Genomic DNA, 13,470 nt, shown 5'->3' with positions numbered 1-13,470 from the left:
ACTGGCCATTAAAATTGCCACACCAAGAAGAAATACAGATGATAAACGGGTATTCATTGGACACATATATTATACTTGAACTGACATGTGATTATATTTTCACGAAATTTGGGTGCAAAGATCCTGAGAAATCAGTACCCAGAATAACCACCTCTGGCCATAATAACGGCCATGATACGCCTGGGCATTGAGTCAAACAGAGCTTGGATGGCGTGTACAGGTTCAGCTGCCCATGCACCTTCAACACGATAGCACAGTTCATCAAGAGTAGTGACTCGCGTATTGTGACGAGCCAGTTGCTCGGCCACCATTCACCAGTCGTTTTCAATTGGTGAGAGATCTCGAGAATGTGCTGGCCAGGGCAGCAGTCGAACATTTTCTGTGTCCAGAAAGGACCGTACAAGACCTGCAACATGCGGTCGTGCATTATCCTGCTGAAATGTGGGCTTTCGCAGGGATCGAATGAAGGGTACAGCCACGGGTCGTAACACATCTGAAATGTAACGTCCACTGTTCAAAGTGCCGTCAATGCGAACAAGAGGCGACCGAGACGTGTAACCAATGGCACCCCATACCATCACGCCGGGTGATACGCCAGTATAGCGATGACGAATACAAGCTTCCAATGTGCGTTCGCCGCGATGTCGCCAAACACGGATGCGACCATCATCGTGCTGTAAAGAGAACCTGGATTCATCTGAAAAAAATGACGTCTTGCCATTCGTGCACCCAGCTTCGTCGTTGAGTACACCATCGCAGGCGCTCCTGTCTGTGATGCAGCGTCAAGGGTAACCGCAGCCATGGTCTCCGAGCTGCTGCAAACGTCGTCGAACTGTTCGTGCTGATGGTTGTTGTCTTGCAAACGTCCCCATCTGTTAACTCAGAGATCGAGACGTGGGTGCACGATCCGTTACAACCATGCGGATAAGATGCCTGTCATCTCGACTGCTAGTGATACGAGGCCGTTGGGATCCAGCACGGCGTTCCGTATTACCATCTTGAACCCACCGATTCCATATTCTGTTAACAGTCATTGGATCTCGACCAACGCGAGCAGCAATATCGCGATACGATAAGCCGCAATCGCGATAGGCTACAATCCGACCTTTAACAAAGTCGCAAACGTCATGGTACTCATTCATCCTCCTTACACGAGGCATCATCACAACGTTTCACCAGGCAACGCCGGTCAACTGATGTTTGTGTATGAAAAATCGGTTGGAAACTTTCCTCATGTCAGCACGTTGTAGGTGTCGCCACGGGCGCCAACTTTGTGTGAATGCTCTGGAAAGCTAATCCTTTGCATATCACAACATCTTCCTGTTGGTTAAATCTCGCGTCTGTAGTACGTCATCTTCGTGGTGTAGCAATATTAATGGCCAGTAGTGTAGTTCGGTGGTTATAATGTTCTGTCTGATCAATGTTCACTTCCATATCGCAAGTAAATCTTGAACAACTGATTTATTTTAGAATAATGATCTTCTTTTCTTGTGAGTGGGTAGCTTTCAGCTGCTTGTATACACTGGATGCCCTGCAGTAACGGCCATTACTTGCTGTGTGCCTCGAGAAGAGACAGTGCATGAACGATAACGTAATTACCTTGCAGATCATGAACGTGATAGTGGCCGGCAGCGAGGCCATGTCCGTGTCCATCAGCTTCGTGCTGGCGGTGCTGTCGCTACAGCCGAAGTGGCAGGATGCGGTCCACCAGGAGCTGAGGGCCGTCTTTGGTGAGGGCGACGACTATCTGCGCCCGGCCAGCCTCGCAGACCTGAGCGACCTCAGGGTGCTGGAGAGCGTCATCAAGGTGAGTCGCTACACTTTGCCTGCCGGGTGCAGTCGTAAGGCGTGCTATGAGACTCTTCCCTCTGTGCTCCGTATCTCCACCAACGTAGTAGCACCGTATGCAGACTGAAGCCGCTGGTGAAAATTTGTTCCGAGGCCAGGAATTGAACACAGTTCTCCTACTTGATGGACAGGTGCGCCAGCCACTAGGCCATCTAACCGCAGCAGTTCGCACAACTGCACGGATCACCGTGACACGCCTCCTTGCTCGATCCAAATTCTCACTGACTAGCAAGCAGGAGGACCGGGTTCGATTCCCGGCCTTGGTGCAAATTTTCACCTGCACCTTCAATTTATATGCATAATACACAGCCGCGTGGGGTAGCCGCGCCGTCTTGGGTGCCTTGCCACGGTTCGCGCGGCTCCCCCCTTCGGAGGTTCGAGTCCTCCCTAGGGCATGGGTGTGTGTGTTGTCCTAAGTGTAAGTCAGTTTGAGTTAGATTAAGTAGTGTGTAAGCCTAGGGACCGATGACCTCAGCAGTTTGGCCCAATAGGAACTTACTGCACCCGGCAGGTAAGCCGAGAGCGCTAATGCGCTGCTTCCTGGACTCAGGTAGGCGCGCCGGCCCCAGATCGAATCCGCCCAGTGGATTACCGACGTCGGCCAGCCTGGATGTGGTTTTTAGGCGGTTTTCCACATCCCGCTAGGTGAATACCGGGCTGGTGCCCACGTACCGCCTCAGTTACACGACTCGCAGACATCTGAACACATTCGCACTATTCCATGGATTACACTCGATGCAGACAGTTGAGGTACACTGATTCTGTTCGGGGGTGAGGGGAGGGGTGGTACGGGGTGGCGGCAGCAAGGGCATCCGGCCACCCCTAAAACTAACCTTGCCAAATCCGTTCCTAGCCGTGCCGACCCTGCGGAACTGCGAGACAAGGCACCAGCAAAAGAAAGACAGAAATATACGCTGCACTACTAGCGCCATTGTTACGCGATTGGCGCGAAATTTCAATACACATCATCTTTAAGATATAGAAACACTCCTAACAACTTTCATTTACATCGCACAACTCCTCCTTGCGATTTCTTTTCTGTCGGTGTACACTGTATTCCGAAAGATATGGTCAGCATATGGACCCCAGGGGGCATCCACTTGGTGCTGGCAGCTACTGACTGGTATTTCACTTTGCTGGTGGTGGGGTACATGCAGAATAGACGTCACTCCCCTTGTAATTTCGGCAAATATAGACACAGTGTGCGTGTATCGCCAGGCCTTAATAAAATCGTACATGAAAATGAGACTTAAATGTTTCGGGGAAAATTTAATTATAAAATCTATACAATCACATGTAGCACAGGACTTCCCCATTACGTGCAATACTAAGGTGCTAATCCAGTGCCGGAGAGCCCTGGTAATAGTAACAATGTAGCGGGAAATAAGCTGGAGATATGAATTGAAGTTTGTGTTGAGGGGGGGGGGGGGCATTCGACTTGCGTAGTTTGTGCAGCAGTGTTGATCATAGTACTGCGATGGTGTAATGGTCAGCATTTGTGGCTAATAAGCAAGCTTCTAACATTATCGCGCTTAATAAAAGTGTTTGTGTTTCGATCGAGTTCGGTTCACATAAACTCTGGGAGAATAACTGACGTAAGTCTATAAATATCTATTCAAAACCTTTTCGGTGTTGCCGTTAGTTGTTAGTCTACGCTAAATAGTCAAATATTTCCAAATGTTTGCGTAGTTGTATTAACAGTCAGTCCCACTCTGCATCTTTTGATTCTAGCACGGTCTTCTTAGCTATCAACGTCATAAATATATAAGGAGCGGCGTCTCTCCCCTACAGATCGCGGTACATTGCGCAGTAAAATCCTGTAGTTATACTGCACCATTGTTTCGTTAGGGATACTTGCTGTACATATCAAGCAACAGTATTAATTTATTCGTGTTGTGCTCGAAGGAGCGATCCATGTGATTATTCAGGAGAAGAAGAACTTCTTAGCCGAGATCGCTATAAAGTACTTTATTGTGGATAACTGGTTTCGTGCAAACTAAGTTACCATCTCTAGACTGTAATAACATTACAAGAAGTGCTACAAATTGTTCTGCAAATAATGCAACATTAACACAGAGAAGAACCAAATGACATCATACCTTCATAAAGGTTACTGCAAAAGTCGTGTGCCAGTTACACACAAAAACTTTCTATTGAATTTCCAGATAACAATAAAAAAATGTTACGAGGGTTGGCGCGTCAAAATTAAAATTACTATGTACATGACTATTCGCCAAAATATCGTTCCTATAACATGTCATGCCTACCAGGGCGCCACAAGACAAACTGCCAATAGCCAGAGCGTGAGGCGAACTGGCCACAAGCACAACAGCTGTTGCTGTAGTACATAGGTCCTATAAGTAAAAGTCAAATATGTAATTTAAAAGCAACCCTGATTCTAAGCAGACATGTATAAAAAATTCTGAAATGTTCATAAACCATTTTCGATGATTCCTTCATGATAAAATACTGCTAAGAAATCTTATACGCCATATTTACGGTACTTGCGTTACATCGTCGCAGAACTGCAAGTACCTTTTGTGGTGTAAGTGACAATCATACACTCCTGGAAATTGAAATAAGAACACCGTGAATTCATTGTCCCAGGAAGGGGAAACTTTATTGACACATTCCTGGGGTCAGATACATCACATGATCACACTGACAGAACCACAGGCACATAGACACAGGCAACAGAACATGCACAATGTCGGCACTAGTACAGTGTATATCCACCTTTCGCAGCAATGCAGGCTGCTATTCTCCCATGGAGACGATCGTAGAGATGCTGGATGTAGTCCTGTGGAACGGCTTGCCATGCCATTTCCACCTGGCGCCTCAGTTGGACCGGCGTTCGTGCTGGACGTGCACACCGCGTGAGACGACGCTTCATCCAGTCCCAAACATGCTCAATGGGGGACAGATCCGGAGATCTTGCTGGCCAGGGTAGTTGACTTACACCTTCTAGAGCACGTGCATTGTCCTGTTGGAACAGCAAGTTCCCTTGCCGGTCTAGGAATGGTAGAACGATGGGTTCGATGACGGTTTGGATGTACCGTGCACTATTCAGTGTCCCCTCGACGATCACCAGTGGTGTACGGCCAGTGTAGGAGATCGCTCCCCACACCATGATGCCGGGTGTTGGCCCTGTGTGCCTCGGTCGTATGCAGTCCTGATTGTGGCGCTCACCTGCACGGCGCCAAACACGCATACGACCATCATTGGCACCAAGGCAGAAGCGACTCTCATCGCTGAAGACGACACGTCTCCATTCGTCCCTCCATTCACGCCTGTCGCGACACCACTGGAGGCGGGCTGCACGATGTTGGGGCGTGAGCGGAAGACGGCCTAACGGTGTGCGGGACCGTAGCCCAGCTTCATGGAGACGGTTGCGAATGGTCCTCGCCGATACCCCAGGAGCAACAGTGTCCCTAATTTGCTGGGAAGTGGCGGTGCGGTCCCCTACGGCACTGCGTAGGATCCTACGGTCTTGGCGTGCATCCGTGCGTCGCTGCGGTCCGGTCCCAGGTAGAGATGGGCAAAACTGTTCTTTTCAGAGATTGGATCAGAACTGTTCACTCCCTGAAATGAATTAGCTGTTTTTCATGACTCACCACTCATTTACAAAAGAAAATAAATGAAAGGCACATTGCCCTTTAAACTTGGTTTATTCCAGTACTATACCTGTATTTTGATCTTATTTGATCCTATTTTGAAGTAACATAGATAATGAGTAAGAATTTTGTATTGTTTATTGAAATTTCCACGATATGACAAAGTTTTTGATTATTGATTTATTTTGCACTAGCGTGGTTTTTTGGGTGATCGGAAAATGTTGTAACTTGAGATTTACATTAACAATATATTTGGCTATAATGTATTAAAATTTCATTAACCTCATACAAATACATCGCAAGCCATATATTTTTCCTTTCGAAGACGCCTAAAATCGCAAAATCCGTACCAGAATAAGAAAAAAAATATAAATTTGACTGTAAAACGAAAGTGCTGCATATAGCCTTACGCAGAATAAAACAAGGAAAATATTGGTGTATCACATTTTGCGATACGTTTATCGGTTCGCTCGTAATTAAAGCGTAAATTCGAGTGTCCATAATAAAAATCCTATAGTAAGAGTAGTCATCAGGAACCTAATGTAATCAGTTTAAACAAATAAAAATAAAATAAAAACAATTGATGTATACATAACATAATAATGTAATATACATAGCGGTATTACTATGAAGAACAATATCCAGTGGGGACAAACTCCGATGCAGAGGCGCTGAGTCGAGCAGGTCGAGCCGCGAGCTGTATTACTGCGTGAGCTGAGACCGCAGAGACCAGAGTGACACCAGAGTCGCTTTGCTCGACGCTCTGGCTAGAGTCGAGACGGTGGGGTGAGCGTTGAGCGGGCGAGTTCCGAGGGTGGGGGGAGCTCACCCGCTCCGAGACAAATTGTCCGCTCCCTTGCGAGCAGGTTTTTGCAAGTAGTTCCTATGTTATCCGCTAGGTGGCTCTCTGTCCTGTTGCTGGCATCAACTGCCCAGAGGGCAGGACGTGCGACTGAAACGATCGCCGACAGAGTGCGATGCGAAGTTAAGCTGCGCCAGACACTGCACAGTGCACACGGCAGACGACGCACAGAGACGGCCCGGCATATGTGAAACACAAAATCCAATGGGGCACTGCACAATGCAGGCAGCCAAGGTAGAAGCAGGGCAGAGGCCGGCGCTGGCTGTGTTGTGTGGCGTGCACTGTGCTCTGACCAGCAGAGGCGCTGCTGATATGCTCCGTCTCTCTCTCTCTCTCTCTCTCTCTCTCTCTCTCTGCCTGGGAAACGTTTGGAGCTACCGTTCTTTTTTTCTGAATCACTGATTGTTCACTCCTTTGAAAGATTGAACTCTATGAATTAGTTCAAGAGCGGATCCCCCATCTCTAGTCCCAGGTCGACGGGCACGTGCACCTTCCGCCGACCACTGGCGACAACATCGATGTACTGTGGAGACCTCACGCCCCACGTGTTGAGCAATTCGGCGGTACGTCCACCCGGCTTCCCGCATGCCCACTATACGCCCTCGCTCAAAGTCCGTCAACTGCACATACGGTTCACGTCCACGCTGTCGCGGCATGCTACCAGTGTTAAAGACTGCGATGGAGCTCCGTATGCCACGGCAAACTGGCTGACACTGACGGCGGCGGTGCACAAATGCTGCGCAGCTAGCGCCATTCGACGGCCAACACCGCGGTTCCTGGTGTGTCCGCTGTGCCGTGCGTGTGATCATTGCTTGTACAGCCCTCTCGCAGTGTCCGGAGCAAGTATGGTGGGTCTGACACACCGGTGTCAATTTGTTCTTTTTTCCATTTCCAGGAGTGTAGGTACAAAAGAAATTTTTCTTAAAGTTAGACTGTATGCAAAAATATTTTTAGTTAATTATTAAAATCAAAATACAGCCGTGTTCAGCCCAATATCTGAAGCTAGCGCAACCAGTCTGAAAATTATACCATTGTATTGCAACGCATCGTATTCAGTGCAATGAAAAATTAGGCGATGTGGGAGCCTACATCAGCGCCATGAATACTTCGTAGGATACCAAAGGAGAACCGTCAAATCTAATTACACTTCGTATCTTAGACTGAGTACATGGACATCTGTAGCTAAAGAATACTGAAAATAAGAAACCAAAACGCATTAGATTGCATTATGTTAATATAAGCTGCGGACTAATATATAACTGAATGCCTATGAATGTAGTAATGTGGCTAACCATCTGTCATCATACATCAACCTACAAAAAAGGCTATTCACTGTGGATGGAAACTTGAATAACCCATAGGATTGCCACAGAAGCGGAAAAAGACAAAATAATTAATAAAAGAACTCTTAGAGGCTTCCATTAATAAATCGTTTTATTACACCACCATAACTCGAGGTTTACGTGCAGTAGTATACAATTGAAAGCACTGAAGAGCTAACCACGCTAAATACCTAGCACCTGTATGCATCAGGATAACCAGTCGATTCTGTAATACAATTTTGTCATATGATGACATGGTTGGAGACTGTGGCTGTTATTTGAAGACAAATGTGGATGGTGTTGAGACAGCAACCAGCCACAAATTTATTTTAAGTTCCTTTGTTCAAAAGGTACCGTTTCCGGTTTCGAATCATTACATTTCATCTTCAGACAGCTTTCATGCTTTCATTAGAACATGTGGTGCATTTTTTACTGATTAGTTGTCCTAAAATATAAATAATACATAATTGTAAGTACGTCACAGAGATGGTTAAGTTACAGATTTGCATTGGGATGTGACTCACGTGAAATGCTGGTTTGGAGTACTTGTTTTAATAGTTTTCATTCAGCAGACGGCGTTCGTAGTTTTCGTCATTCGCATTACTGCACACATAAACTTGTATAATTGAGCGCTTCAGATTTGCCGCTGAATACATTTCCACCATTTTCCTACCGTTGCACACGTAAATTTGTATCAGTTAGCACTTTATATTAGTCGCAGAACAGACTTCTAACATATATCGCATGTTTTGATAAATACAAAGTGTTTACAAACATATGAGTGTCAAAGATGCTATGATGTATCGTACCATTATAAAGATGCTCCATATTTGGAAAAAGGTCATATATTCATTTATGTAACTGAAACGCCTTTTACACCAGTACAGAAAGACACAGAGTTTCTGAATATTAGAGTAAATACCTCTACACTAATTAGAAAGATGCTCCATGTCAATATATATATATATATACACACACACACACACACACACACACACACACACACATATATATATATATATATATATATATATATATATATATATATATATATATATATATATATATATATATATATATATATATATATATATATATATCCATTATTTATTTACTTTTGTTTATTATTAATCATTATTTATTACATTATTTTATTACATTATTTACTTTATTTATTTACATTTAGCATCATGAGAATTGTAGTAACATATAAATTTGCTACTTGAACTGCAGATAGGTCTAGGAATACTATTTGCTTTGAAGGGTGGAAAATAATATTTGAAAATTTTTCAGGAAAGGGGTGTTACCCAACTCAGTTTGTTCATTAAGGATATAGTCTGAGGTGCTGTTCCTGTGTGAGTGTATTTCTATTTCTTCCAGCATATTCATAGTGGCTCCCTTTTATGCTAGGTGTAAAATTTTTAAGTTGTTCTCAATGTTTCTCACAGAATGGTTTTGTTTAGCAAAATGGACTGCAAATGCAGATTTGTTCAAGTTGTCAAGCCTTAAAGCATTTACTTGTTCTTTATATCTAATTTTTAAACTTCTACCTGTTTGTCCAATGTAGAATTTTGGGCATGAATCACATTTGAGCTTGTATATTCCTGACTTACTGTAGGGGTTCTTGGAGGTGTTTACATCATGGATTACTTTTTGTTGTAATTTATTATTTGTGGGAAAGTTGATTGTGATACTTTTCTTTTTAAATAAGTTTGCTATTTGGTATGATAGTGGGCCTATGTATGGGAGAGGAGCATATTTAGGTTTGGCTTCCGTGGTACACTGATTTGGTTTGGAGTGCATGTTGTGTGGACTGCTGTTAAGTGGATCTGTGGTTTTTGTTTGCATTTTGTTGTGGAGTTTTTCTATTATTATGGGTTTATATCCATTATTATGAGCAACTGTTTTAATTATAATGTTTTCATTTTGTTGGTCTGTGTCACTCATAGGCACTTTTTTAATTCGATGTACCATGACTCTGAAATATGCCATTTTTTGTTGGTGGGCATGGTAAGCATCAGTGACCGATCTAACTGCGCCAGACACTTGCTGTCATACACAGGCGTTGCCGACCGCAGCGCCGAATTCTGCCTGTTTACAAATCTCTGTATGTGAACACACATGCCTATAACGGTTTCTTTGACGCTTCTGTGTACAAGGTGTAATGGGTATAATTGCTCATGTTTTTTTCGGTGACTCAGGACGGTGTACTCAATAACATTACGTCAGTATTTACTTCATTTACACACTAATAATTACAGATAGGTATTAGGTGAAGAATGTTTTTAGGCTGGTTAGTACCTCCAGGTATGTGTGGCAAAAGCAAGACAGTAATGCTTATTTTCTCATGGGATCGGGGATGTTGAAGTGTGGACGTGTGGATGCAATGTGGTAAATGTATACAGGCGTAGTCCACTTAGTGTTGCAGTTGTGGATATACAGAAAACATCAAGTGGTAAAGTTGGTGACGTCTTTGGGAAGACTGGTCTACACGGAGAAAAAACAACCAACACATTGGTGTCTGTACTTATTAAGGTATCACATATAAAAATATCTGCACGTATACCAATTACAAAAAAAAAAAAGGTTCAAATTGCTCTGAGCACTATGGGACTTAACTTCTGAGGTCATCAGTCCCCTAGAACTTAGAACTACTTAAACCTAACTAACCGAAGGACATCACACACATCCATGCCCGAGGCAGGATTCGAACCTGCGACCATAGCGGTCGTGCGGTTCCAGACTGTAGCGCCTAGAACTGCTCGGTCACACCGGCTGGACTACCCATTAGACTTTGTATTTAACATACCTACAGTTTCAGACTTCAGTTACATCCAGATCTAAGAAGTTTATTTGCTCCTCAACTCTTGGTGGGCACACACAGTATGAGTCCACATTTTGATTCTTTTCTTGGTGTGATCCATAGGAGACACTACGACTGTTCCCGGCGGTCCCGCTGATCCCTCGGGTGGCCTCGGAGGACCTCTGGCTGTCCAAGGGTCAGGTCCTGGTTCCTAAGGGCACCCTGCTCTTCGTGTCGTCCTTCCTCACACACCGCCTGCCGGAATTCTTTCCGGACCCACTGAGGTTCGACCCTTCGCGCTTCCTCGAGGGCTGCGGAGGAAAGGAGCACGCGTGCAGCTACCTACCATTTGGGATGGGCCCGCGCAACTGCGTGGGCTACCAGTATGCCCGCCTGGAGCTGAAGGCCATGCTGGCAGATGTCCTGAGGCGCTTCCGCTTCCTGCCACACACCACCTGGGAGGACCTGGAAGGCGGCACGCTCTCTGTCACCCAGCACCCCATCAAGCCGATCAGAGTTTCCTGCGTGCCTCTGGAGGGACCTGTCACATGTGAATAGTACCCTTCATACTGATCAAACCAAGTTCTTCCTGACCAGTATCCTGAGGCACTACTCCCCCCTGCTGCACAGGCACTTTGAGGATATGAACGACGATGCACTTCCTGTCACCCTACACAATGTCAGTGTGATAAGCTACTGCTTCCATACCTCTGCATGCAATGGCATGTAAGAGCACCCTCAACATAATTTTGATCAAGGTACACATATATTAAAGATGTTACCTGCCAGTCGGCATTAATTTATATCAGTAGGGCAAGTTTGAACCTAAGTTTCTTGGATGCTATGACTACTACGCCATATAACTGATATAAAACAACGCTCTGGCAGACAATGTCTTTAATTTCCTTGTGTCTTGAGTCACAGTGTCTCCAGGCTCAACATGGTGCCTGTTTTTTTTTCAGAGATGTCTGAAAAAACAGACACCACATCTACAATTAAGGCAATGACAGCCAATGATCCTTTCAGCGCAGATTCACACCAAGTGGGAATTCTTATGGCAATCAGCGAGGTGCCATGAGTAATGAGACTAATGAACAGGGGCGTGGGGTAAGTTGAGAATTTGGGGCTGATGGGAAACGTACTACGTTAGTCTGTGTAGCTGTTCTGACCACTCTGTCTGGATGGTATAGTTGGCAGCCCGTCTGCCTAGGTTTCAATCCCAGTCCAGCACGAATTTTGAACTTGCCCCGTTGATATAATTCAATGGGCACTGACAGCTAATGTCTATATAATTCCCTGGTGCCTTGATTCAAATTGGCTGCAGGATCGAAATGGTCTTTGTTCTTTTGGACAAGTCCGAAAGAACAGAAAGAATGGACACCACGCTCTGGTCGACATTACAAGGTGGCTTCCATTCCTGAAACATATGTTTTGGAAGGATCTGGCGGTCAAGAAGCCGAACATGATCTTCCGAGCGTACCTGCATGAGCCAGCACATAGGACCACCTTCCACACTGCTAGAGCTGGAAGTTATGCTGACAAATATCCTGAGAAGGTTCCAAACCTACCTCATTGCTGCCAGGATAACCTGGAGTTCAATGTCCTATCTTAAGCTTACACACCATCTGCCCAAGCAGAGTCTCCTGTGTCTCCATGTTACCGTCTCCAGCAGTCCACGTCTGGTATTAGCCACCACAGTTGGAACCTTCATAGGCTGTTGTCACATATCGCTCTGAACTACAATACTGTGTGGTAATCAGCACTCAGTGAAACATGTATATGTAAAGTTTTCAGCCACATACAGACTGGACAGTTTGGTCAACCGAAGATTCCACGCTTTGCAGCCGGCCATGCCCCACTGTTGAGCGCTCAGGCTGCACCGGACATGTCGTATCTACTGCTGGTTCTCAGCTCAGCGTCCAGTCGCAGTCTGGAAAGAGACTCCTTAAAAAGAAAGTGGCCAGGCATGGTATCCATCTAACATTCACGTCAGCACTGTATTTCATTCGAATCTACCACCAGAATAAACAGTATATGAATCATACACTGATTAGATGGCATTAGAAACAATTGCCTGACCTATTGTAACCAGCTCACAAATGGATGTCTGGATCGAGCTGGTACTTTAAATCCCAACTGGCTCTGTTCCTCCATTGAGATTCATTAATTTACTTTTGTATAAACCTGAGAAAGAAGAGGATCGAAGAAACTGAGGTGTGTGTTAACGGAATGGTGCTGGAAACCTTTTCAGTATCCTTGGATCAGATGAAAAATATGTGCAAACCTCTAACTCTGATAAGGGACAAGATGATGGAACATGTATTCGGACATCACAGAATAACTTCCGTAGTACTAGAGCTGTAAAGGATAACAATTTTAGGTGAACACTAAGATTGAAATATATACAACAAATAACTGAAGCAGCGCTACTCTAAGATTAAGGTATTCTCACAGTAAAGGAAATCATGGTTGGCCGCATCATAGTATTCAAAAATTTTAATAACTTCAGGAAATACATAAAAAAGTTGTGCTGAGCTACACATAAATGCTGACGCAGAATCAACTCTGCATCCACAATACTTCCACTTTCCCATCAATAATCACTATAGGACTGTATGTGATTGCCTTCAATAATAGGAATGAGAATAATAAAAATTTTGAATTTGTGTTTACAGGAACAACGGCCACAAATATTTGACACTTCCATATTAAAAGAACATTTGCGTACAGCATTTGTGATGACATAAAATACACCGAATGTAAAATTTTTGACAGAAATTTTTCTATCTACTGTATGGTACGTTATCAACTCTCCCATTTAATATCCATCTTTTGATTTACAGCTCCTTATATTGGCCGTGTTTGCAGTTAAAAGTTTTGGGATTTGAGGTCTGCCAGTTACGCAAAACACCGTTTTTCTCAGTACCCAAACATGTTTCGGCACCACTGTGTTTTTATTTATTCTGCAATGTGAACATTTTTGTTAGATGATTATAAAATTATGCGCATTACTAAAAATGC

At 44.4% G+C, this 13,470-nt stretch overlaps 1 protein-coding gene across 1 annotated transcript in view; it reads left to right on the top strand.

The window, feature by feature from the left end:
• The window catches only part of LOC126209860 (cytochrome P450 4C1-like), a 120,839-nt gene extending 107,612 nt beyond the window's left edge, over window positions 1-13,227 (top strand). The window contains exons 7-8 of the mRNA XM_049938986.1: window positions 1,607-1,807; window positions 10,573-13,227. Coding sequence (XP_049794943.1) covers window positions 1,607-1,807; window positions 10,573-11,007 — 636 coding nt within the window. The 3' untranslated portion in view covers window positions 11,008-13,227. The remainder of the gene's footprint in view (window positions 1-1,606; window positions 1,808-10,572) is intronic.
• The last annotated feature ends 243 nt before the right edge of the window (window positions 13,228-13,470 follow it).

Source organism: Schistocerca nitens, chromosome 10 (genome assembly GCF_023898315.1).
Source record: "Schistocerca nitens isolate TAMUIC-IGC-003100 chromosome 10, iqSchNite1.1, whole genome shotgun sequence".
NCBI lineage: Eukaryota > Metazoa > Arthropoda > Insecta > Orthoptera > Acrididae > Schistocerca > Schistocerca nitens.
Note: the sequence above shows the minus strand (reverse complement) of the source record. Positions and strands in the feature narration are given on the sequence as shown.